Source organism: Barbatula barbatula (genome assembly GCF_947034865.1).
Source record: "Barbatula barbatula genome assembly, chromosome: 21".
Lineage (NCBI taxonomy): Eukaryota > Metazoa > Chordata > Actinopteri > Cypriniformes > Nemacheilidae > Barbatula > Barbatula barbatula.
This window is the reverse complement of record NC_136784.1, coordinates 538377-564558: the sequence shown is the minus strand read 5'-3', so window position 1 is coordinate 564558 and position 26182 is coordinate 538377. Positions and strand designations below refer to the sequence as shown.

At 41.8% G+C, this 26182-nt stretch overlaps 1 protein-coding gene across 1 annotated transcript; it reads left to right on the top strand.

Moving 5' to 3' along the window:
• Nucleotides 1-1581: 1581 nt before the first annotated feature.
• Nucleotides 1582-16832, top strand: dennd3a (DENN/MADD domain containing 3a). The gene is made up of 23 exons (XM_079484558.1): nt 1582-1721; nt 1800-2079; nt 2157-2272; nt 2438-2559; nt 2668-2779; nt 3392-3511; nt 3601-3819; nt 3915-4030; nt 4158-4313; nt 4427-4523; nt 4727-4830; nt 6782-6960; nt 7126-7656; nt 8944-9203; nt 9280-9450; nt 10331-10460; nt 10562-10669; nt 13241-13380; nt 13526-13686; nt 13766-13905; nt 14000-14118; nt 14569-14706; nt 14791-16832. The coding sequence occupies exons 1-23, from the start codon at nt 1638-1640 to the stop codon at nt 14992-14994; spliced, it is 3807 nt and encodes a 1268-aa protein (XP_079340684.1). The 5' UTR covers nt 1582-1637; the 3' UTR covers nt 14995-16832.
• Nucleotides 16833-26182: the final 9350 nt, after the last annotated feature.

Below are 26182 nucleotides of genomic sequence, written 5' to 3'. Positions count from 1 at the left end.
ACTCGCGCGTGAGCTGCAACTCGGTTTATCCTGCTGTCAAACATTCGCCATTTCTCTTTACTGTGTGTGTGTGTGTGTGTGTGTGTGTTGGGAATAGAAAATAAATTCCAACCTTGAATCGGAAGGCTGGTAATCGAATCGTTGAGAATAAAACTTGAATTCCTCTCATCGATTCTTGTGCGCATATTTTGAGAACAGAACACGTGTTGCGTGATCTGCTGATTTACTATGAAAATGAACAATCTTTTTTCCATGGTAAACAAAGTTCAACTATAGTATTTGCATTAAGCACAGGAACAACAAATTAACCATAGTTTCATTATAGTTACTACAGTTTAACCGTGATGTTATAATATTACAAAGTTATAAATCAGAACACATGTGTATATATACACACACAAAGCGGTGCTCATAAATATAATTTTTTTTAGCAAACAAGTCAATAAGCAGGATGAATGACAATACAGGTGGATTATCTGAATGTTTTACTTCATCTGTGCCATCTGTAAGCAGAATCGGAATCGCTATAATTCAAACGATGTGTCGTGTCCTTCAAATCTGATGTCATGCGAGTTTCGGTTATGAAATTGGATTTCACTTTAGCATTGAACGGACTACATGTATTAGCAACTAACTCAGTACAACATTTATAGACTTTGAAATGAGTTTAATAGAGTAAATCGACAAAATTAAAACTGGACATTTGTCCTATATGATTGTAGAGCGTGTGGACTGTCGCCTTAAAGGCATACTGCACCCAAACATTCTTCATCATTTGCTCACTCTCGTGTATTGTTTCACATGTATAAATGACTTTGTTCTGATGTAAAAATCATTTTTTAATGATAAATGTTTCCCCAGAACAGTTTGTTTTCCCAAATTCTTCCCAAGTGAATAAATATATATTGCTATTATAATCTCTCTCATTTCTTACTCGTAGAAGAATATAAGACAAGTTTGAGCAGTCCAGTAGAATGTGACACTGTGAAAGTCCTTTCTGTAGTTTTACTGTGTCCAGCTGAAGTCTAGACAGGAGGAGTTTTGTGCTCTCTTGACTTTTTCCGACAGCTCTGACGTCACTTCAGCATGAATGAGATCTGTGTGTGTAATAACACATGATGGAGACTGACGGACGTTTTGTGTGTTTACAGTAGATGTTGTGCTCGATCACTCTCAGCTTGACTTCATTAAAACCAGATGCCTGCAATCCATGACACCAAAATCATTACCATGGAAACACAGCAGCCGCCTTTAAAGACAGAGGCCTTACTAATAAGACTATAAAACCAGACGATTTACCAGAAACTCTGTTGATCTTTCAGTTTTGAACTGGGAACATGAAAAACAGCTTGTTTACAAAGAGAAAAGCATGAGATCAGACACTGAGCATCTGTTTTAATCCCATGTCGATTTAAGTCTTTTATTTCTAGTGTTTTGCAGCGTTATGTATTTAATCAGGCTCAGGATGTTGTTTCTGATGATTTCTGAGACCTTTGGAAATGAATGTTGATAACACAAGTTTAATATATGCAGTAGTTTCCCTTATCACACAGCACTTCTAAAGATGTCTTTGTGTCATCCCAGAGCAATGGACATGAAAGCTGAAGATTAAATTCTCAGGGAGTTACAGTCTCGCGATGGCGGACACGGTCCCGTCTGGTCTGTTGGAGGCGTGTATTGTCGTTGGAGTATCAGACGAACATTTGACAGAATTTTGTCAGGTATGAGATCTGGTGATTGTATTACTCAAAGCCATTTATCACGTTATTAACACAAACTCTGTTCCTCTCGTGTTTCAGCTTCAGGCCAAAGACAGTGATCTTCCCCGGGTGGACGTGGAGGTGTTACAGGTTCACGCTCCTCCGTTTGTTAAGAGAGAGAGTTCATGTAACGGTCTGGAGAGTTCTCACGCTCCGGCCTTCAGCAGAGCCCAGAAACGACGCTCATTCAAGAAGAAGAGAGAGAGACCCGTCTCCACCAATATCGACTTTGCCAACCAATCAGCAGTCGCCACCTCAGAGGACCTCAGCGTGCCTCAAAACATCGACCTCATAGCCCTGCAGCAGCTCTGTTTCCCAGGTAACAGCCGTGTGTAACGCATCAGCGGTCTGTCTCCAGAGTTCCCCATAACAAACGTGTGCTTTGTCATTGGCCAGATGGTTTGAGGATAACCAATGAGAGCAGAGAAGACTCGTATCATTTCCTGGTGTTTACTGATGTGTTTGGGAATCAGACGTATGGTGTGGTGGCTCAGTACTGTAAACCTGTTCAGGTGAGGTATCTCACACACGGAATGAAACACCTTCTTATTTTCTGGAAGGAAAATCTGTGGGCTGTTTCATATACAAACAAACCAGCGAGGAGCGGATGACGTGTAAAAAAGTTTTTATCGATCCTCTTGTCTTGATGTCTTGTGTCGTGTGTTGTGGTTTATCAGGACAGTGTGACACATCACAACGGCAACCGGTCCTCCAAACTCCCGCGCTTGTACACCACATACAGCATATGTGTCATTTCCAAATTCCCCTATTATAATGCACTCCGAGACTGTCTGTCCTGGTAAGAACCTGCTGCGCCATTTTTCCCTGAGAACAGATCTGAAATGTTGTATGCAGACGGCTCGCTGGGTTTTGGTGATTAATGCATGACTGTTTTATCTTCTGATAGTTTCTTACTTCAGCTGAAGACCGTACGCATGTCTGAGTTTGAAGAGACTGTGAAGGAGTTCTCTGCTAAGTTGGCCCTGGTCCCCATCCCTCCTCCCGGGCAGCTACACGTGGTGAGAATCCTTCACTCACCCTATAAACTTTAAAAACTGCACAAAACGTTTACGGATGGCCCGGCGTGTGAGGGTATATCTGGATCTATCACATGTTGGGTTTATTTCCCACGCATCTGGAATTCTTCTTGCGTTGTTGTTTTAAAGCTGTAATGAAGTAATAAAATCACTTTTGTCTGTGTTTCCAAAATGTAAAAAGAGGTCATGATGACGTGATGTATGGATCCTTTATTGTTCTCCTGGTGTCAGAGTTCAGCAGACTTTCCGTCTTCAGCATTCACACCTGCTTTGAATTTTAGTGATAGTTCACCCATTCAATTTACAAACCCTCATGACTTCTTTCTTCTGCAGAACACGAAAGAAGGTATTTTGAAGAATGTTGTTACCGGCCTCCATTCACTTGCATTGGTTTTGTGTCCACACAATATAAGTGAACGGGGTCGAGTGCTGTTCGGCTGCCAACGTTCTTCAAAATATCTTCATTCGTGTTCTGCGGAAGCAGGAAAGCCATAGACAATGACAAGAGGTTGAGTAAATGATTTTTCGGGTGAACTAATGCATGTTTGGAGAAGGTTTCGCTCACGGTGTGGATATCTCTGTGTTTTCCTCCAGGTGTTTAACCTCAGACCTCTTCTCATTGAGCTTCCTTCGAGACTGGAGGCGGATCGGCCCTTGGTGGATCTTGATCTTCATCTGCCGTTCCTGTGTTTCGAACCCAAACAGATCCTGCAGGTCAGACGCTGGCAGACTAAAATAGCCATCATCCGTCGAGTTGTGCTTCACAATGTCTCGGTTAAACTCAATCTCTGTGTCTATGTCAGATCATCAGCAGTCTTCTGATGGAGCACAGGCTGGTGTTTCTCTCCACCGACTGGTCCAAACTCACACTGATGGCTGAGTGTTTCATGATATTCATTCATCCTCTGCGCTGGCAGCATCCGTTTGTGCCCGTCCTGTCCCGTCAGATGCTGGACTTCATCATGGCCCCCACCGCCTACCTGATGGGCTGCCACACCTTTCATTTTGATGATGTCACCGAGGTATGGACCACAAGATTCCAGATGAATCGGTCTGTGTTTGGTTGATTGTTTGTCTGGGTTCTTGCTTTGAGGGTGTTTTCTGTTTGTTTTGTCAGGAAATTGAGGATCTGGTTCTTATAGACATTGATCGGGGAACTGTGATCACTTCAAGTTCAAATACTCTGGAGCTTTTAGATGTGCCGCAGGCGGCAAAAGATTGTTTTTTATTCCGGTAAGAGAAAGAACAGTCAAGTGTTACTGTAGCACACCAAACAGTCACCTCTTACATGATAACTACATGCGTTATTTTGACATGCAAATGTAAAGTGTGTCATTTCTGCGACGCTGATGTTTTTCAGGTGTAAGGATTTGCAGCTGCACTATGACCTGGAGTTGTGTAACAGCAGCACACACACAGACATCAATGATGTGCGCGCTCACAGGAGACACTGGCAACACACACTCAACACCGTCATCATGAACGTCACCATGGAGCTGATCGTCAACATCTTCAGGTTAACACACAACACACACACACAGAAGAATCCTGTCACACCTGAGAACAAGTCATGTGTGTTATCAATGAAATATGATTTGTGAAACGCTTGTATCTTTTGTCTGTCTGCAGTGATGTGCATGAGTTTCTGAACTATGAGCACCGCGTTTTCAACAGTGAAGAGTTCCTCAGGTCCCGAGAGCCAGAAGATCTTAATATCTACAAGAAGGTCAGAAGTGTATTACCTGATGACTTCACAGGAATACAATGAAGTCATAATCATAACAGTTACAGTTTGATCAATCAAGAGTATTTAGATTAAAAAACATCCCCTCTGTGTGCTTGAGGTTGAAAGGGTTTACAGCAAATGTTAACACAATATTACATGAGACAGATCAGTTATAAACTCAACCTGTCTGTGTGTGTTTGTAGGTTTTAGACACTCATATATTTCACTCATTTCTGAGAGATCGTTTGAACAAAAGGAACGACGCCTTCACTCGTATGGAGATGAACAACCGCTCAGAGACTCGCAGGTACATCAGCAGTCTTCCTCTTGGCTCATCCAGTTTCTTCGTTTTTCTTTTGTATCTTCCTGTAAGGAACACTAAAGCTTGTACTAAAGTTATATCTGGCATGTGTTACTTGAATGACTTGCTGTCTCTTGTGTGTGCGCGCGTGTGGACCTGTAAATGAGGAGTGTGTGTGCGCACGCGTGTAAATGAGGAGTGTGTGTGGTGGTGTGTGTGCACGTGTAAATGAGGAGTGTTTACGTTAAATTAAAAAAAATTTGTTAAATGTGTGTGTGCACGTGTAAATGAGGAGTGTGTGTGCGCACGCGTGTAAATGAGGAGTGTGTGTGGTGGTGTGTGTGCACGTGTAAATGAGGAGTGTGTGTGCGCACGCGTGTAAATGAGGAGTGTGTGTGGTGGTGTGTGTGCACGTGTAAATGAGGAGTGTGTGTGCGCACGCGTGTAAATGAGGAGTGTGTGTGGTGGTGTGTGTGCACGTGTAAATGAGGAGTGTGTGTGCGCACGCGTGTAAATGAGGAGTGTGTGTGGTGGTGTGTGTGCACGTGTAAATGAGGAGTGTGTGCGCGCACGCGTGTAAATGAGGAGTGTGTGTGGTGGTGTGTGTGCACGTGTAAATGAGGAGTGTGTGTGCGCACGCGTGTAAATGAGGAGTGTGTGTGCGCACGCGTGTAAATGAGGAGTGTGTGTGGTGGTGTGTGTGCACGTGTAAATGAGGAGTGTGTGTGCGCAGGCGTGTAAATGAGGAGTGTGTGTGCGCACGCGTGTAAATGAGGAGTGTGTGTGGTGGTGTGTGTGCACGTGTAAATGAGGAGTGTGTGTGCGCACGCGTGTAAATGAGGAGTGTGTGTGGTGGTGTGTGTGCACGTGTAAATGAGGAGTGTGTGTGCGCACGCGTGTAAATGAGGAGTGTGTGTGGTGGTGTGTGTGCACGTGTAAATGAGGAGTGTTTACGTTAAATTAAAAAAAAATTGTTAAATGTCTGCAAATGATCATTTTGTTTAACCACGTGCAGAAAAGTAAAAGCTGTGATGTTATGAAAAACATTTCTGGGTATAGTCCTCAGTGCTTAAAGACGGCGTATCACAGGCAGTTTCTTCCAATCTAATATTAATCTTGAGTGCCTATACAGTAGTATTGCATACGTCATATCTTCTAAGAGTATTTAGTTTGATCAAATTCATAAAATAGAGATCCATATGATTATTTTCAGAAAAACACAAGCTGCTAGAGGCGGGACTAGTGAGGAGAGTGGGGTGGATCTACAGCATGAGCACACAACACATCATCACATTAATCCCTTCGTGTTTTGTACATTGTGCACTTACGCGTCGCTTGCCATCAAAACACAGACATATGACTTGCATAGTTTGACTTACCACATGCGGTTCATGTCGGGAATCTTTTAGCACTTGGACCGCTCCATCTATCAGTTTCAAACCATCTCCAAATCCAGCGTTATGTCCACCGTTTATATAACATTCATCACTGCAATGCCGTGAACCTACAGACACACATTAACTTCACTATTGCAAGAATATCGCAGCCCATCTTGACACAGCGCATATAATCTTGATGGTGAACGGGTCTCGCTTGTTGGTTGGCTCGTGGGGCTGCTCTTTCTTTCGCCTTGTGCTGGGAGAGTGTACCAAGTACTCTCTCTCTCTCTCTCTCTCTCTCTCTCTCTCTCAACAGGTATTGTTCTAGCTTTGGTTGAAATTAGTAACTTTGTATTGGCATCTATTGTATTATTGCTCCTGTATAACATATCGATTATTGCTTCCTGAACTCTCTGTAAGTTGCTTTGGATAAAAGCGTCTTCTAAATGACTCAATGTGACAGTGTAAAGAAGTCAGAATGCATGAGATAGCATGATAGCTCCGCTTTAACATCACATCCCTCATACAGATGTCAGATGACTCTGATGTGTTGATGGTATAATGTCTTTTGTGTTCAGGTTAAGGGCCATGACGGAGTCTCCACGTAGACCCACTATGGAGGAGATCCGTAAATTCTCCCGACCTGAGAACGGTCTGAACAAAAGGCTGGGGATGAGTATGCCTAACCTGGCCGATGACAGAGTACTAAACGTACCGGTCCGACACATGTCAGTGAAGCCCGTGTTCTCACAGAGCGGTAAGAAGACTTCTTTAAAACGTCATATATATAACACACAAAACTTTTAAATGTCGATGCTCTATATTTCCATGTTCTTATAGTGCGTTGTGATTCTGAAGGGCAAACAAAGCTAATGAAAAACTTTTCTTTATAACTAATGTATCATCATCATCATGTTTACAGGCTCCTGGGATCCCTCAAGATCAATCAAAACCTTTAAACTCCCAGAATTCCCTCCTCCACTGGCCTTTCAGTACGTTCAGAACTATTACTCTGAGCTCATCGGTCAGCTGACTAAAGCCATCTCCATGGCACCCCCAGACGACTCCGCCCTCCTGGCTCGTTATCATTACCTGCGCGGGCTGGTGAATTCTGTGGCCGGGAGACGTGTGGATGCTCTTGGAGACTTCCAGAGCTTGTATAAGACAGACGTGGATATCTTTCCCTCTCAGCTGGTGAACACGCTGGTGGATTCCCTGCCGGCCGAGGAGAGACAGACGGCCGAGAGACGCACCGAACTAAAGCGTCTGATCAGCCGGGTGAAGAGGGACAATGAACGGGAGCGAGCGCACCCGCTGAACGGTGGTTCGGTCAAGAGGTTTGAACTGCCAAAGAAACACCTGCATCTGGATGATTTTGTGCGGCGCGTGCAGGAGTCGGGCATCGTGAAGGATCTGGGCACCATCCATCGACTGTTTGATGCTCTCACTGTGGGTGGGTACACAGCACAACGTGTTGAATATCAGAATATCAGACAAGGTTTTGTGCTCTTTAGGTATCTTGTGTCAATTCTGAAATCCATTTTACCTCCGAAATAAATCAATCTGGTTTAGCTTTCTTTCTACAATCTAGTGACAATTGGTTGGCTGGATGAGTTTGGTTAAAACTGGCTTTGATTTGTCAGGTCTGGAAGCCACATCGCAGTCTGTATTTTACCTTGTGACGGAGGGTAAGCGAGTAGCGTGCATGTGCTCTGTGTCATTAATGCGTTCAGAGCATGTGTGCATGTGCATGAGTGTTTGTGACGTCACGTCTGTGATCTTTAACCCCGTGTGCGCACTTCAGTGCGTTATGCTGGTTAATCATCTCTGTTTCCTCAACAGTTCCTGATGAGATTACTAGAACACATTCAACTAATGATGATTCTGTTGTTTCACAATATTTGAAGAACACAAGAGAATATCACAGAGATGGGTTTATATCATGTCACTGTATTGTTTATCTTCATTTATAGGATGGATGAGGATATTTGTCATAAGACTTAAGATCTATAGATATAAAAGGGATATTTCATTCAGAAACCATCTTATTCTTTACACCAGACTTTCTTCACGAAAGCACAAGAAAGTCCTGCAGAAGGTTCACACAGTTTTTCATTGTAGAGACATAGGGGTTGGTTCATTTCACTCGTGGCTTGGCATATCATGCTGGCAACATGTCAATCATGTTACCAGTATATATACCAGTATATTCCGTTTGCCCATGACAAGCCCAAATGTGTAAATTTTAGTTTGTGCCATCACATTTAGAGAATTGTTTATGCTTCACTTTTTTCTGAACTGTATTTATCATGCTTTATATTTGTTAGTTAATCACTCATTTGTAGTAAAAACGCAGCGTTTGCTTGTTGTACTGTAGTTTTTTTAACAGCTAGATGGTCCCAGAGCCACGTGTTAGGTCAATCTAATCTATTGTGTAATAGTATAAAATTAACCCTCTGTTTAATGTTTTCCTTTCAGTCTTCATTCGTTTAAGTGTGTTAATTTAGTTATGTTGTATTTCTTATAGTTTAAAGTTATGTTTAGGCCTATGTCTAATTTCAATTAATTGCACAAGGGCCCCTCACAAATTTGCTTAGGGCCCCCACACATCACACACACGGCACTGGACATTCCACTTATTATTCAGGATTTTCTTTTACTAATTGTTTTAAAAGCAGACCAATGTTGCTGGATTTTGAGGATGAGTGATGTGGATGTGTTTGGAATGTGTTCTCTGCAGGTCAGCAGAAGCAGGTGGATCCAGAGATCTTCTGTTTCTTCTATAACTTCTGGAAGGAGACTGAAGCGTCAGCTCAAGACGTGGAGTTACCGGCCGTCGTTCTGGAACACCTGGAGAGTAATGAAGGTGTGTACAAGCTCTCGTCTTCAGTCAAGACCAGCCACGGCGTGGGCAAAATTGCCATGACCCAGCGCAGGCTTTTCCTGCTGACGGAGGGTCGACCCGGATACGTTGAGATCACAAAGTTCAGAGATATTGAGGTGAGAACCAAACAACACGTCTTTGACATCACACTCAGAATTCTCTCATTTGACTTTATAACTCTGTTCCACACAGGACGTGAAGATATCTTCGGCTCCGTTTCTTCTTCTGAGAATCCCATCCCTGAAGATCAAGACATCCCTCAGAAAGGAAACTTTTGAAGCAAACCTGAAGTCTGAGTGTGATCTCTGGCATCTGATGATAAAGGAGATGTGGGCCGGAAGAAAGATGGCAGATGATCATAAGGTTTAATTCTAAAACTCAATGGTTTATAGATGAGAAGGTTTATGTGGGTCGTGTACAGACAAACATTCAGATTTGGATGTGATGTATAGATTAGATCAAAAGGACTAGGTGTTATAATCCCACTATTTCAGCACAGTTGAATTGCCCTTTAGGACATTTCCCACGCCTTATGCATGACAGAGGGAGCAGTGGCTGCTTCTCTCAGCAACAGTGGCAAGTTATTTTACTACCGTCAATTGGGCCTGTCCTCTGATCCCCACTTCCTTGAGCAGCCTTGTAGTGGAATTGGAAACAAAACCCCTGCAGCCCACTTTCGCTGTCCAGCACCGCTCTTAAACCTCCACTGCCAAATTGCCATACCGAAGATTCTTACTTTCATGCTACGTTAATGGCTTTCCTGTAGCTCAGCGGTAAGAGCATTGCGTTAACAACGCAAGGTTGTGTGTTGGATCCCAGGATATTGCAGATACCTGTGTATAAATGTATAGGATAATGCAATGTAAGTCGCTTTGGATAAAAGCGTCTGCCAAAAGCATAAATATAAATGTCTTCCCAAGGCACAATCAACTCAACTATGAGAACTGAACGATGTCGGCCGCAGGTTGGTCGCTGGGATTTCCAAGGGGAAAGTAAGTCTGTGGTTTAAATCAACTCGCATTTCCCAATCATCAGCAGACCTGAATCTGGGGTTAAGGGCTTGGCCCGCGTTTTCTGCCCCTCACGAATAAAGGGTTACCTTTTTAGTGAGTTATCCTGGGCTCTTCAGAGAACACTCGTTTATTTAAATCTCCTTCAGATCGGTGATGTTTTCACACACGTATACTTCCATGACAATAGAATGATGATGGAGGAATTTATATCTGTGATTTATCTGGTGCAGGATCCTCAGTTTATGGACCAGGCTCTGACTAACGCTCTTCTGATGGACGCTGTGGTGGGCAGTCTACAGACTCAGAAAGCCATCTACGCTGCTTCCAAACTCTCATACTTTGACAAGATGAAATCAGTGGGTGGGTTTCTTCATCAGAAATTTTTTAGGAGTGAAAATCTCTCGACTGCACGTTGTTTTGTAGTGTACATATCTTCTGAAAGTGTTTTGGATTCGTCACAGTTCCTATGATGGTTCCTAAGACAACATCTGAGACCCTGAAGCACAAGATTAACCCGTCACTGGATGTGACATCACCTCAGGCTGTGGATGTTCTGTGCTACACTCCTGGTCAGTGCAGATAAGTCCTTTTTAACTTTTCTGTGGCTCAATGGTTAGATCATGGCGCCAGCAACATCAAGGTCATGGGTGCGATCCCAGGGGATTGCAGATAGTCGGAAACAAATGTATAATACAATTGCAGTACGAACACATTGTGTGCTTATTCAAGTTCAACAGACAGATTTTGGTTACAGATTCATTTGAAATGTCTCGTAGCTGTAACCTGGTTTAACCAGTTTCTCTGGGTATTGTCACCTGTGTGCAGATGATATGTTGACAGACAGCCCGTGTTATTCCAGTAAACCGATCACATGATCCTGTGTGAGTTTCTTCACACACACGTGAGCTTGAAAAGAGAACAGGTATATAAATCTGCTCTACAGAAACTGCCACGGGCAATGTCGAGAGTCCAGCTGGAATTTCCACAGACACTTCACCTTCATTCTTTAAATGTCATCTCACGAAACTATGATTTCACACATCTGTATACATTCATATTCAATTTCACTCATGTCGCTTTGATCTCCCCTGATTGACTTGAGCAAGACTTAAAATAATAAAAGGTGCTTTCAAAGGTTCTTGGATGCCATAGAAGAACCTTTTGGTTCCATTAAGAACCTTTAACATCTGAAGAACCTTTCTGTTTCACAAAAGGTTCTTTGTGGCGTAAAAAGTTTCTTCAGATTATAAAAAGGTAAGAAAGAGATGTCATGAAACCCCTCCTTCCTCACTGTCGTTTTGAGAAATGCTACAAAATGGACGTGAACACTGTGGGAAGAAGAGCGGGGCACGAGAGAAACATATTAAACTATATACAGTCAATGGTCATTACACCAATCATTCTTTCAAGCTACAGCGGTATAACCGAAACCACTAATGTAATAGGAGTATTTATTTTTAACATAATACAAGTGGACCTGTTCAAGTTCAAATATGACAATAACGCCATTTGAAGAGATGAAAAAGTCCTCAGGTCACGGCACCACATTCATGACACAGACAGCCTTCATGAGCGAGTCCAAAAGTCCACTTGTCTCCGTGTCTAAAAGCTTTCTGGAGTAAAACACAGTTTGCTCCTTTTCCGGCCTTACTCGCATGGGCTTCACACCTGCAATTGGTCCGGCATGGGAGACGGGCGCTCTAGTGAGGAGACGAGCATTTGTTGCAGAGTTAACAACCGTTTGTTTGCCATCGCATTCAAATGGCCATCCGCGAACTCTCATGTATTTATCACTTTCAGTGGAGAAGCCATTCCTCTCATATATATTTTTATGTGTAAACACTATGTGGGGTATAGTGTCAGATAACCATAAGTGCCATAAACGCCGATGGAAACACATCAGGCGCTGACATGAATAATAAGGAGAAATGTCTGCTCATTGGAAAAGACAACACAACCAACTCTGTTAACATCTAAATAAATGTTGTTAAGTGTTTTAAGAACCTTTGGCTGATTGGTTCTTCTATGGCATCGCTGTGAAGAACCTTTTAAGCGGCTTTATTTTTAAATAAGTGTTTATTCTCTTCTGTTTACTCATTCAAGTGTCTTACACTTCTCTGAGTTTAATCTTTTACTACTGTATGTTTGTCCAGGCGTCATTACGTCTTGCGTTTCAGAGACTCTATGCTGTAATGTAAACACAGATTTGATGCTTCATGGATCCTGAATCATTTACCAGCGGAGACTGTAAAACATTTCTGCAGAAATCGCAGTATTACTGGCAGCAGTTTGTTCATAGATAAATGAACATTAAACATAAACAAGTCTTTACTTTTACAGAAAAAACTATAATAATAGCCTCATGCAAAGCATTCTGGGAACCAAAATTAGAAAAAAAACAGTAGAGCATAAAAATGGTGTTATGTTAATTTGTCTTTGAACGAACTGTTGCCACTAAATGAGTTTAATATAAATCCACAGTACATTACTACAGCGTTTGTTTTACAGTGCCAGACATTCAGAGAGATTCATTTTAGATCAGATGACTACAGTACAAACTCTCTGATGCTGTAAAACTCTTTGACACCTGATTGGCTCTTGTGAATGACGATATCACAACAAGGAAATTTCATTAAGAAAATTAAAACCTTAAGGATGTAAATGTGCTTAAAATTTGATTTAAAATAGTCAAATAGTTCCTATTAGTGTTTCATCTCCAGTTATTAAGTCCTGAGACAGGTAGCCGTGTAAGAATCGGGGTAATGTACATCGAGTACACCGGTTGATATAACAAAATAAACACAAGACTTCACATCACTGATCTCCGTGTCTGGGTTTATTCTCTTAATAGCAGCGGGCTGGATGTATGTCATCTCTGATATAATAATAACATTTCTTATACTAACTTGAACTCATTCAAATGTATTGTCCTTTATATGGTGCAAAAGGTTTTCTCTGATATTCTTTTGTTTGTGGTTAAATTCAGTTTATATGTAGAATGTATAAACACACACCCAGCGTTCACCTCGGGCTCTAAAGGCTGTTACACATCAGAGGAAGTTATAAAGGAGATGCGGGTTTATGTAAGACCGTCTTATGCTGTGTGAAGTGTTTCCAGGACACTGATGTGTGTTTTATAGGTCAGCTGGGTGTGTCAGATCTGGACGGAAGTGGAAACCCAAAGCTGTGGTGTGCGATGGCCGATGGGAAGGTTCTGGTGTTTGATGCTACCAGCTGGTCCATGCAGCACAGCGCCGTTCAAGTGGGAACGTCACGTCTGGTGAGCGGTGATGTGTGTTTAATTAGCATGTTTATAACCCGTCATCAGTCATGTGAAAGCGTGCATTACAGAGTAATATCTCATATCTGTTATTGTTGTGTCGCCCCCTGCTGGCTCTCATATGAAGGCACACTTTTGTTTGCAGAACTGTATGCTGGCGGTGAATTCCCAGCAGCTGTGGATCGGCTCACAGGATTCACTCATTTACATCATAAACCCTCACAGCACATCCTGTAATAAACATTTGACGGAGCATCGCGTGGCCGTCACCGGATTCGCTCTGGAGGAGAGAGCGGACAAATTCAGGTAACCCACAGCTGTCAGTCATCTGAAACGCTCGATGAGGTTTGGTGCAGGAATGATGAATGTGTTGAACATGTCTCAGTCCGACGGTGGCGTACTCGTGCAGCGCTGACGGCAGTGTGATCGTATGGGACGTGTCCACGCTTCAGGTCAAACGGCAGTTCGGAGTGTCGTGTGATGGGCTGCGCTCCATTCAGATTCACGACGGCATGTTGTGGTGCTGTGAGTCACAAACACTTCACATCCGACAATCACAAGCTCATATTTCCTTTATACTTTGTAAACAATAAATTGTTTCTGTTTGTTGTTCCGAAAGGTGCACAAGATGGTCTGACAGAAGTTCGCAGGAACGGCACTGTGCATCGTAAGGTGTCACTTCCTGTTCACCTGTCGAGTTCTCCAGGGGGATTCAGCAATTTTCTGCTCTTTAATGAGGTACAGATGTGCTTTAAATGAGGTTCTGTGAAGTTGGCGGTGTTAATGGAACACATGTGTGCCCGCTTTTATGAGATTCTCTCCTCTCTGATGAGCTGTCATGTGTCACACTACATTACATGATACAGATTGCTTTCAAGATTTCAAAGAAAAATGACTCTCGTGCTCATGAAAACTCGATGTTGTGATGCTCAGGTGATGAAGTTGTTAAAATATTCAGGAGCTTTGATCCAACATGTTTAATCGTCCAACAGGCAAAGATCATAATCTGATCACCTAGAAGGAAAAAGCTAATCTTTCCTTAAACAAGATGAGATGAGACTCTTTGTAATTTAAAAAAATGTAAAGAAAATGAATAAAAGTTTATGAAGTTAGTTCTGTCAGGTTCACTTCTCTGACGCCATACACTCGATATGTGGATTGTTTTGTGATATGAGCTCTGCGTTGCAGTCGGAGCAGCTGTGGGCCTGTTTCGCAGACGCAGGTGAGATCTGCATGTGGCACTGCAGAGACGTGAGCAGACCCATCATCAGAATCCAGCTGAAAGACTGCGCAGGTGTCGTCTGCATGATCAAAGTCAAAAAACAGGTGTGAGATGACACGCATCTGTCTGTCTGAGTCTATGTTGAGTTAAGAAGATGCGTAATGGTTTTCTCTCTCTGCTTGTGTCAGATCTGGGTGGGCGGTCGTGGACACAGCGTCGCAGGGAAATGTCGTGGTAAGATCTACGTGGTGAACACGGAGCGGTGCACAGTGGAGAAGGAGCTGATCGCACACGCCGACTGCGTTCAGACGCTCTGCTCGGCTGAAGATCGATACGTGCTCAGTGGTGCTGCTCAGGACGACGGCAAGATCGGCATATGGAAGGTCGAGTAGAAACCGTCTGGATCTCATCTGGAAAACTACATCGCCAGTTAATGACATGATGACCATGTATTTGAATATTGATCAGTACATTACTTTTCAAAGAAACACTACACAAACCTCATCTACCTGATGAGAAATTATAACGGACACAACAAGCAAAGAATACTTGTTACGTATTTATTTGTGTGTTACTGAATGATGAAGTAGCTTCAGTGTTATTTCAGTATTTAGTGGCTCCGTCATATGATTCATCTGTTTATAGTGAATTAAAAACCAAAGAAGCGAGTGGATGAGGTCCAACATTGCTGTAAATTCACAGCATCAGTTTGTTTTTAAGATGTTTTAGAAGCATTTAAAGCCATTTAACAAAGTTCTGTTTGGGATAAGTCAGACTTCAGACTGATAATATTTGAGATCTGGGCCCGTATTTATAAAACTTCTCAGAAATACTCTTAAGAATGTTCTTAAACTTCAAAAAAATATTTGTAAGAAGTAGGACTTTTTTAAGAGTAGGAGGCTTTTATATAAAGGAAGCTAAAAGCAACTTTCAGTAAAGTTTAAGACTGATTCTTAAGGTTCTGACTTTAGTTATGCGAATTAAGGACAACAGCGATTTAAATACAAAATGGCCGCCCTTAGGCCAATAGGGAACCTGCAAGGGTGAAGTCAAATAAGCATGGTACCATTAATTCAAGACGTTACAAATATTTTATTATCCATCATTTATTTGGGTATAAACCACAATTTTGGAATTGGGCGAGTACATAAAAATCAGTGTGAAAAGACTGTCTGCCTACCTTCCCCTGATTTACAACGGTAAGGTTATAACAGTGTTTGATATATTGATCTTTACCATTTTGTGGGAAATTTTACATCAGTTGACTTCAACCCATATGAAGATAAAAGAGACCTGCTATTTCATTTTTCAAACAGAGATGGCGACAGAGATGCAAAAGTTAAAAATTGCCTTTCAAAAATGTATTTTGCATGATGTGCAGAAATATTACAAATATGCATCCATTTAGGCTCGGATTCACACACACATTTAGTTGAGTTTTCACAGTTCATTGAAATAAGTAAGCTGCTGATTCACATCCTTCTATATTGCACCCACAGCTGTATAAAAAAGAAAAGCTGCAAATCTTTTGAAATGGATTCAATTTGTGATATTATTGCATAACTCATCATATCATTCCAACACATTGTTTCTTTGTTGTAAAGTCCCTGATATCTGCCTCTGTACTGCCATCTTGAGACCTCTTCAGCTCTCTTAAATCATTTAGGAGCTGAGACTATAGTCTTAACACGTATGAACCTTAATGAAACGCATCTATTCTGAAGTCTATTCTCATTCTTAGACTTTTGACACGGTTTAGAGGGAAGTTTTACTCTTAAGATGCTCACACATTCGGCCCCTGGTCACTTCAGGCTCTTTAAACATTGTGTCATTTTACAGTTGTGAAAATGCACTTTACTCTTTATTTAGTAATAGCAGTTATTGTTTTATGACGCTAAATGTCTTGTTGTTTATGTTCATGTTATTAAAGAATAACTTTCAACATCAAGAGGAAATCTTAGTGCTGATGTTGAAGCAAGTGAAGGAGCCATTTCTCTATGAAGATTTGATTACAAACAGTTGATCATACTTTCTGTTGTGTCTATATGTAACATATAGATAATATAAAATCATTTTTAGACTGATGTACTGTTTTACATGGAGACATTGTACCAAGTCAAATATGTTATGAAATATTATTTTTAACATCGAATCTGGGGTTAAGATTATGATTTTGGAAGAAAATCATGGAGACTTGTGTTTTATAAAACTGTTTTTATATCTGTCTCATAAATATTTTTGATGATCGGGCCCGTATTCACAAAACATTCGACCTTAACATTAAGAGCTCTCCTTAACAGCAAAGTTTTTAGATAAAGAGTTTCCACTTAAAACCTCTTGACAACGCTGAATGAATTAATAAGTTAAAAAAGGCCGGGGTTGACCTCGTTGCTATGGATGATGTCAGCAAGCGTTCTGACTATGACCGCAGTGATTGGCTGATAGAGGGTATGGGTCTTTGTCAGTCATTTAATCATATAAATATTATAGAATGAGGTCTCATGCTGACGTATTTAAATTAAGATCTTAAAATAAAAATGTAGTCATATTCTAATAAAATATTTGCATATATAATTATTGCCATATTCAAATTAAGATGATAGAATATACACTAAGTTACTAATTCAACAAGTGAAGAGTTCATTTAAAGATAAACAGAAACTGTTCCAATTAAAAAATGTTTTCTTAAGTAACAATAACTTCATTAACACATGATACTTGAATTAGTTATCTTTTGCAAATAAACTATATGTTAAAATAAAGTATATGTTCAGCTAATTGTAAGCATTTTGCCTGTGTTTATCAGTGAATCAATGACTTAAATCTGATCCGGTAGCCAGTGGAGAGAGATGAAAAAGAGTAATGTCACATGAGCTCTTTTGGCTGTTGGAAGATGAGGCGTTCTGCTGCGTTCTGAACCAAACTTAAGTGGTTTAATAGTCTTTGCAGGAAGACCAGCAAGGAGAGCATTGCAGTAGTCCAACCTTGAGATGACCAGGGTCTGGACAAGGAGTTGTGCCGCATGCTCAGTGAGATAGATTTTGAATGTTGAAAAAGGCATATCGACAGGATCGCGTTGTCTTTGCATTGTGATCATTGAAGCACAGCTGTCCATCAAATGTGACTCTGAGGTTCCTGGCTGATTCGGAGGGAGTGATACGGAATTGCCAAGTCGGATGGTGAGATGGTGTTGGACCGTGGGGTGTGCTGGAAACACAAGTAGTTCTGTCTTGGCCGGGTTCAGCTGGAGGTGACGCTCTTTCATCCAAGCTGAGATGTCATCTAGGCAGGCTGTTATGCGAGGGATGTTCTCTCAGTGAAAAATACAGTGAAGTCCTTCACTGTAAAGATGTAGTGGGCGGAGGAGGAGGGGGGTAAAGAAGAGTGTTGGGTGCATTGCTCAGCTTGGTGTTTTCGCTGTGGTAACTCTAGCAGAGAAAGAGGAGAGTAGTAGTCCCTTAGGTCAGCAGGATTCCTCTCAGCAGCTCTGAGTGTTGTTCCCAGAGGATGTCAGACAGACAGGGACTGGAGGGGTGGCACGAGCTGGTCTGGAGGACAGAGATTCTCTAGACAGGATGTAAGAGTGGATCATAAGGTGCCTGTGGCAGTGTCAGCATCTAGAGAAGCAAAGTTGGAGGGAAGAAAGGATGTCACTGGGGGAGAGAGAGAGACTCAGAGACTCTGAGAGATACATTTTCCCTTAGCATGTTCGTTACTACGAAATAAAAGTAAAGAAACTTGCTCAACAATCATTGGCTAAAGCTCAATGTGCAAGTGTAAAAAGCTGCTCTCAGTGGTTAATGTCAACACAGGGTTTTAATGTCCTGCTTCTTTTAAATATAAACTGCTCATTTTAGGCTATTATTTTAGGTTGATACTTTAAAAGGTAAAGGCAAGGAAAGAAAGAAGTAAGGGACAGACAGAGTTGTTCTGATTTTGTTCTATTAGAGGGATAATATTGGGGATGGGAGGGAACTATCCTTTATATAAAGTAATAGTTTATAAATATTCTGGACTTGTATTTTGATAGTTTAGTAATTTGGCAACATGTTGTTCCAGATTAATCATTTTTTATCTTTATGCTAAAAAAACATTATAACAACGTTTACTTGAACTTTACTTTAAATACTTAAGAATATTTCATATAAAAAGTAAGTTTGATACTTAAGTACATTATTTATCTGTTACTTTAAGCCTTTTACTCAAGTCATATTCTAAGTAATGTTCTGGCAAGATATTTGTACTTTAACATCAATGCTTTGGTTTTATTTCTATCAAAACGAGACTGAAATCACAGGATTCATATCAGTTGCGCGGGTTTGAAACACTAGAGGGCAGCAGTGCGCTTTTATTGATTCATGTGATTCCTGCTTCAGAAATATCATGTCGAGTGTTTTTAATAGACTGAATTAAAAATGTGATACTGACACATACACCTTATACAGTGCGATGGCTGCTAGTTTTTTCATCATTGTGTGTATATGTACATGTATTAAACATCACAATGCACAGTATATGTCACATTGTGTTCTGTTGTGTGGGGGGGGGGGGCTAGAATTTATAGATTTTTTTTTAAATATTTGACCTGTTTTCTCCTTATCTTGGTTTGTTGTAGCTGATGTGCATGTGTGAGCGTGTCTGTCTGTCTGTCTGTGTGTATGGCTGTCTTCGTACGGATTTGAATGTGTGTATGGTTGTGTTTTGTGTGTGTGTGTGTTGTGTTTTGTGTGTGTGTGTGTGTGTGTGTGTGTCTGTCTTCTGTGTTTTCACCTTTTTTGTTTTGACTTGTATAATCTTATTTGTTTCGCTTATAGTCAATGTTTTCTTGTACAAGCGCTTTATAAATAAAGTTGACTTGACTGTCTATACCCTGATAGCACACACACACATCTGGCTCACGTCTATTTGACATCTGCATTTAAATCCAAAAAGACATCGTTTGCTCATCTGCAATATGTCTCGGAGACGCTGCTGTCAGACCTCATATAGACCTCTAGAAGACGTCTGTAAGATGTATATGATTTAGAATAGATGTACAACAGCTCGTTCTAAGATGTTTAGGAGAAGTTTATACGCTGCAGATGTTTTCAGGTCTCCAGATCTTTAGCAGACGTATTGCAGACGTCTCCGAATCGTATTGCAGATGAGCAAACTATGTCTTGCAGATGTAAATGCAGATGTCATATAGACGAAAGCCGGATATATTGTGCTATCTGGGTAGTGTCAAGTCAGCTTTATTTATATAGCCATTTTCATTGTTACAAAGCAGCTGTACAAGAAAACATTGACTAGCAAAACATATAATGTCATGCTAGTCAAAACACAGGTCAAATCCTCAGTGTGCTCCTCTATACTTTATCCTGTCAGATGAACATCATATAGAAAACTATAGTCACAGTGTTTATGTGGTTAGATTTCATTTCTCTGGTGTTGTTTTCAGGAGACAGATGACACGGTAGACTCGGTGAAGGCTGTAAACTCCATCTGTAGTGTTTGGAATCATAATGTCATCTGTAAACTCTCACTGTTAACAATAAAGTGTGTCAAGGACTCACGGGGAGTTTCTGCTCTTCTATTGAGTGAACATAAAGATGTTTGCATGTTAAATGTCTCATGCGATCTCACATCGGACGGTTGAGTTGACTTTACCATCTGTTTTATTGATCACATGTCAAATTGTCATTTACATTCAAATGATCTAAGACGGGATATAATTCAACAAACAGACACGCGCACACAGTCCGCTGTTAAAGTGAGATTCGGTTCAGTAACTCTTTCGCCTGATGTGCCGGTGTAGCGGAATGTGTCGCTCCAGAACAAATCGTTATTGTGAACCGAATCTTTTCACAGATTCATCCGAGCAGCCATATCGATACTGTTTTATCAATGTTGAGCAACATACAGTCAGTAAAGAATAACTTTACCACAAAACAACGCCAAGCGAGGAACAGATCTGAGAGATGAGTCGACTCGAATGAATCTTTTCAATCACTCCCTGAGTCGACTCAGAGAAATGAACGGTTGGCTCCAGCGGCGTTCATTCACACGGGATTGGGAGGAGTGAGTGTGGGATCGGGTGGGCTGGTTTGTGCCCGTCAGCCATGTTGGAATGAGAGGGAATGAAACACTGGATGAAAGAGAATCGACCCGAGTGAGAGAAAGAAACGGATCTGAACACCTCGGGATTATAATCGCTGATCGATTCGGCGGGTGAGTGACGATTATTGACACTTCCACACATTTACTGACTGGAATGAGTGTCGGTCTGATCTGTAATGTTATGTGTGAGGATCCTGTGCTGCTGCTGCCATGTGTTTATGAAGAAAACCGATCAAATCTGATGGATTGTGTCGCGCGTTCACACCCTGATTCAATGAATCCGCGCGCGTCACATTTACCTCAGATGTGACAAGTTTGTTTCATCACTAGTTCAGTGCGATTATCACTTTATTTTTCTCGTGTTTTCTACTGCGAATGCTTTCTCAATTGACGAAGATAAATGATATAAAGTATAATCCTCTCGTTGTGATGAATGGCGAAAGCGTGTTGTTTGATTTAATGCACAAGAGCTCAGTGTTGTGGAGTAGAAACGTCCCATCAAGGTCATTTTATTTCCTTTCAGGTGTGAATGATGTCTTTACCGTGATTACAGACCGGTACCGCGGTATCGCCGTGCTTTTCTATTAGAAATAGTGCCGTTTTGAAAGAGATTTTGGTAATAACCCTTATGAGAGCGAACACACACATGTATTTGTTTTACTACAGTAACTATGGTATTTGTATGATAGCTGTGGTTATACACATCCGCACGGTCACTAGACTTTTATTATAATAAACCAAGATTCATTCTGCTATGATACCAGGTGTGAATACATTGGGTTCTGATACATGGGATCATCATAATAATGTAAAGGTGTCAGTTTAATATCATGACGTTTGTTTAACATACAGTTAAATTATTGGCCGTATCGGTATCTGCTGATAAATCGTCATTTTTAATGTGATTGGTATCGGCAGATTATTAAATGTGGGCTGATAAATTGTGAATAATCGTATCTGTTTAAACTTCTTCAGCTGCTCACAGTTGAAATCTTTCTGTCGAGATCATTAACTTACTGCTATTAGCAAAACATTATTGATGTAAGTATTTATGTATTTATAAAAAAAAACATTTTACCTGAAAAGTTTAAAAGGTAAAGAATCTAGTGTTAGGTAGTCTTGGTACATGGTAAAAGAAGAGAATTAACGATTCATTTGTGTTCAGCAATCAATGTTTTCATATAAAAGCAGTCGTCCACTTTTTGCCTTTTGTCTCAGTCTCAGGTAATTTTATATTAATATCTAGATACTGTATATCGGCCAATATATCGGTTATCGGCTTCCAATGTTAAAGAAACCAAAATGGACATATCGGTGCATCCCTACTAGTATATGATGCTGTTTATAGCTGTGCATGTAGTGTTCTTTGTAGGAGCCTGGAGTATCTGATAGTGTAAATAGCATCATGAGTACGGTAAACATTCACTGTACCGTGGTGTTACTACAGTACTGCTGACTCAGATGATGAGATCAATCCTGAACCTGATCATTGGTTCAGAAATATTGTCGTGTTCTGGTGATTTACGGATGTGTTCTGGCAGTGCGGTGTGACACAGATACTGTATGTCAAGTGTCCCGGGGCGATGGAAATGTATTTTTAGAGCTGGTGTTAGTGAAACGGTTTGGAGTTCAGCTCTGTCTGTTTATTCTCTGAACTTCAGTTTGATTTCTGATTCTGATCAAGAGAATATTTATCCGTGTGAATTCATCTTCACTTGCTTGAATTTGATTCATTACTGAATAGTCCATTTCTTCTATTAGTGTAATCTGGCACGGTGCATAAATCATTTGTGTCTTGTGAAGAGAAGCAGGAACAGATTGTGTTGAAGTTGATGGTTGTCTGTGTGATGATCGGATCTTTATTCATGTTTTATAAAGCCAGGTGCTGTTCGTATGTACAGAACATATGATGCATGTTTCTATATGTGTAGAATTCTGTTGTTAGCTGTACAGGAAGAGGGGCTGTGATTTTTAGTAGCTGTAACAGGAAGTTCAGTGTGTGTGTGTGTGTGTGTGTGTGTGTAAGTTAGATTGGTATAGCAGGATGTTTAAGATACCTTGTGACGTCCCTCAGGATTTTAAAGGAAACGCCTTGTTCCTTTGGCCAGACACTATGTGTGTGTGTTTAGAAGAACAATGATTTTGTGTTATATTGAAGAGAGGGTCTAGCCAAAAATACAATATTTATTCTTTCTCATGTGTTTGTAAATCAGTATATTACTCTTTCTTCTAGGGCTGCACGATAAATTATCGGCCATATGAGTATCAGCAAATAAATGGTCATTTTAATGTCATCGGTATCGGCCAATAATGAATTTATGCCGATATATAATAGCTGATAAATGATTTCCTCTGGTTAAACTTCTTCAGCCGCTCACAGTTCAATCCCAGAACAGTTCTGTCTTTCTGTGGTGATCATTCACTTACTGATATTAGCAAAACATTGTTGATGAATGTACAGTACAGTATACGGCCAATAGATCGCTTATCAGCATCCAATCTGCAAGAACGATCGGTTACCGGCTAAATTTACATATCTGTGCATCCCTACTTTCTTCAGTGGAACACAAAAGTAGATATTTTGAGAAATGTCTCAGTGGTTTTGTGTTCATACAATGGCGGTCAATGGAGTTCAGTGTTGTTTGATTATCAACATTCTTACAACAAAATCTAAACACTCCAACACAAAAATGAACATTTTGTGTCCTTCGGAATGAAACCTAGCTACTCCATTTTTTATTTTTTTTATAAATCATTACTATCGGTCAGCCTTCATGGTTGTCTGTGTGTTTTGCAAAAAAGTTATAAAATAGTAGAAATGCAGTGAATATTTTTTGTGCTTTTTTTCCCTGTAAGGTGTCAGTTTAAAAGATACAAGCCTTGCGATGATTTTCTGAACTTTTCGTGCGTGCTTTCAAAACATTATTATCACAACAGTTATGCTCAGTTAATTGTGGGAAGCATAAATCGTGATCGCGATTAAAATACGATTAATTATGCAGCCCTAGTTGAAGGCAAAAATTTCATGATATTCAAGTCATTGCACAGCCCAAATTTCTAGTAAATAAATATTTGTTCTTTTTTTTGTAATGCCTTAATTCTTCTTTAATGTTAGTTATTAAAAAAATCTTGTTGATAACTTTTGTTAACATTAAGTTGTATTACGTCATATGTTTATTCTGTTGTCTATAGTGGTGCTCTTTAGACTTCAGTGTTGGTCATTGAAAGCTCGTATGGTTTTAATCTACAGCTACACCACAGAATCAATCAGATGATTGTGTCAATCTGAACCTGTGTGTGTGTGTGAATCTGTGATGTCAGGAGAGTGAACACTGGTTTCTTTCAGACGGTGAGATGGTACCACTGTACATACAGTTCTCAATGGTTCATTCCGCAGCCGTCTGAGCGACGGGCCAGAGGTGTTGCCGACACCATTTAAAACAAACATCTTAACACACATGTTGCTTTTATACAAGTCTTCTGGACTGGGCTTGGCACTTCAGTGTTTTTTTGGCTGCAGCAGAATAACGTTTCTGTGATTCTTTTGCCCAACGGAGTCCATTCTCAATGAGTTCCAGAGATGCTAATCCTACTGGCTATTAGCTAATATTGATTTGGATCAGTGCAAATAAACCACCTGAATGTCAATGTGTTTTTGAATCGTTCTCATGACTGGCGTCTTTGTGCAGGGGTGAGAGTTTGAAGGATGTTACGACCTCCACAGGACATCAGAACTCGTTTCCAGTTTACACAAAGACCAGAGGTTCATCATTAGAACTGAAGAGAGAGGACTGCCCACTGTGTTTGCTACACAACAGGAAGTGACAAACAGTCAGCAGGAGCAGATTCTCTGAATATTGTTCTGTTGATGACAGCACAGCAGATTCCAGACCATTCTCTGTGTAGATCTTTTAATGGGGGGAAAAGGTGCAGAAACACAATGGCTTCTCTTCTGTTTTGATCCATTGGGAATCTGTCTCGTCCTGCACCTGCCATCATTATGATGCTGTTACAGGAAGTGATGTCATGGATATACAGGAAGCCTCTGGCTTTGCATACAATAGACCTGCTACGTTGTGTACCCATGACACATGTTTCATAGTGTCGCCTTCTAGATGGTTGTCATGACATCATAACGGCGCATGACGGTCTGTATTCCAGGTCTGTGAGGGGTGTGCATGACTCTCGTGTGACTCTCATGACTCTGTCACAGCTCACGCATGTCAAGACTCGTTTAAATGTCTCACAGACCTGGAATTAAATGTGCCCAGAAGCTTCAGTATTTCACTACAATACACTTGTGGTGAGGAAGGCGGGACGAGAGCCGTGACGCGGGGCCGGTGGCGTGAGTGATAAGTGCAATCAGCTGTGCGCGCACCGGTCCCGCATCTCATCACGGAGGAGATTGGGAGCTTAAATGGATGTTCGGCAGGACTGTTGACGAGAGAGGACCGGGCCCGGAAATGTGTTTAGTTTATGTATGTTTTATGGCCGACAGTCTACCGTGAGGTGGCTGTCGGCAACTTCCGTGTTTATTGTTTGTTTAATTAAAGTTTTATTATTTGAATGTTCGCCGGTTCCCGCCTCCTTCCTTCCCTTCTTACGAACATTGCTACATTGGTGCCGAAACCCGGGAGGAAGGAGGGGCATGCTGTCGAAGAGCCCTCGCTGCCGAGAGGCATCGTGGTGCGGAGGAGTTCGGGCAGCGCGGACAAGGGACGTCCGCCGGCGCGCTGCCCGAGGCGGTGGTGCTGGAGCAAGAAAAATCGGCTGGGACGGAGAGCCCGCTGCCGTGCTCCTGGGCCGAGGTGGGATGGCGGCCTTAAGGAGGGAGCGGAGGGGTCGTCGCCGTTGGCCGTGGGCCGGAATCCTGTGTCCAACAACTATGAGGGTGAGGAACAGGAAACGGGGGACCCGCTGCTGGCTGCCCTCACGCTGAGGGCCATCGCCAACCGCCAGGAGGCGAAGGAGGATCGGGCCGTCCCCCCGACGTCCAGCACTACCGCATCGCTTCGCGAGGAAGAGCCTCTCGGCTGGGCTGAGGACCGAGTGACAGCGTGTCAGGGAACCGGACAATTTTTTTTTCTTTTCCTCTCTCCCCTCTCTCGTCCCTGTCGCTCCGGGGGCTCCCGTCTCCGTTCTTTCGTCTCGCCGGTGCATACCCCCAGGCGCTGCCGACTCCGAGACTGGCTCCCCGGGGGGGGAGTAGGTACAGTCTCGGGGGTGCCCCCCGGCCTGTAAGGGGTGATGGGGGTATGTGGTGAGGAAGGCGGGACGAGAGCCGTGACGCGGGGCCGGTGGCGTGAGTGATAAGTGCAATCAGCTGTGCGCGCACCGGTCCCGCATCTCATCACGGAGGAGATTGGGAGCTTAAATGGATGTTCGGCAGGACTGTTGACGAGAGAGGACCGGGCCCGGAAATGTGTTTAGTTTATGTATGTTTTATGGCCGACAGTCTACCGTGAGGTGGCTGTCGGCAAC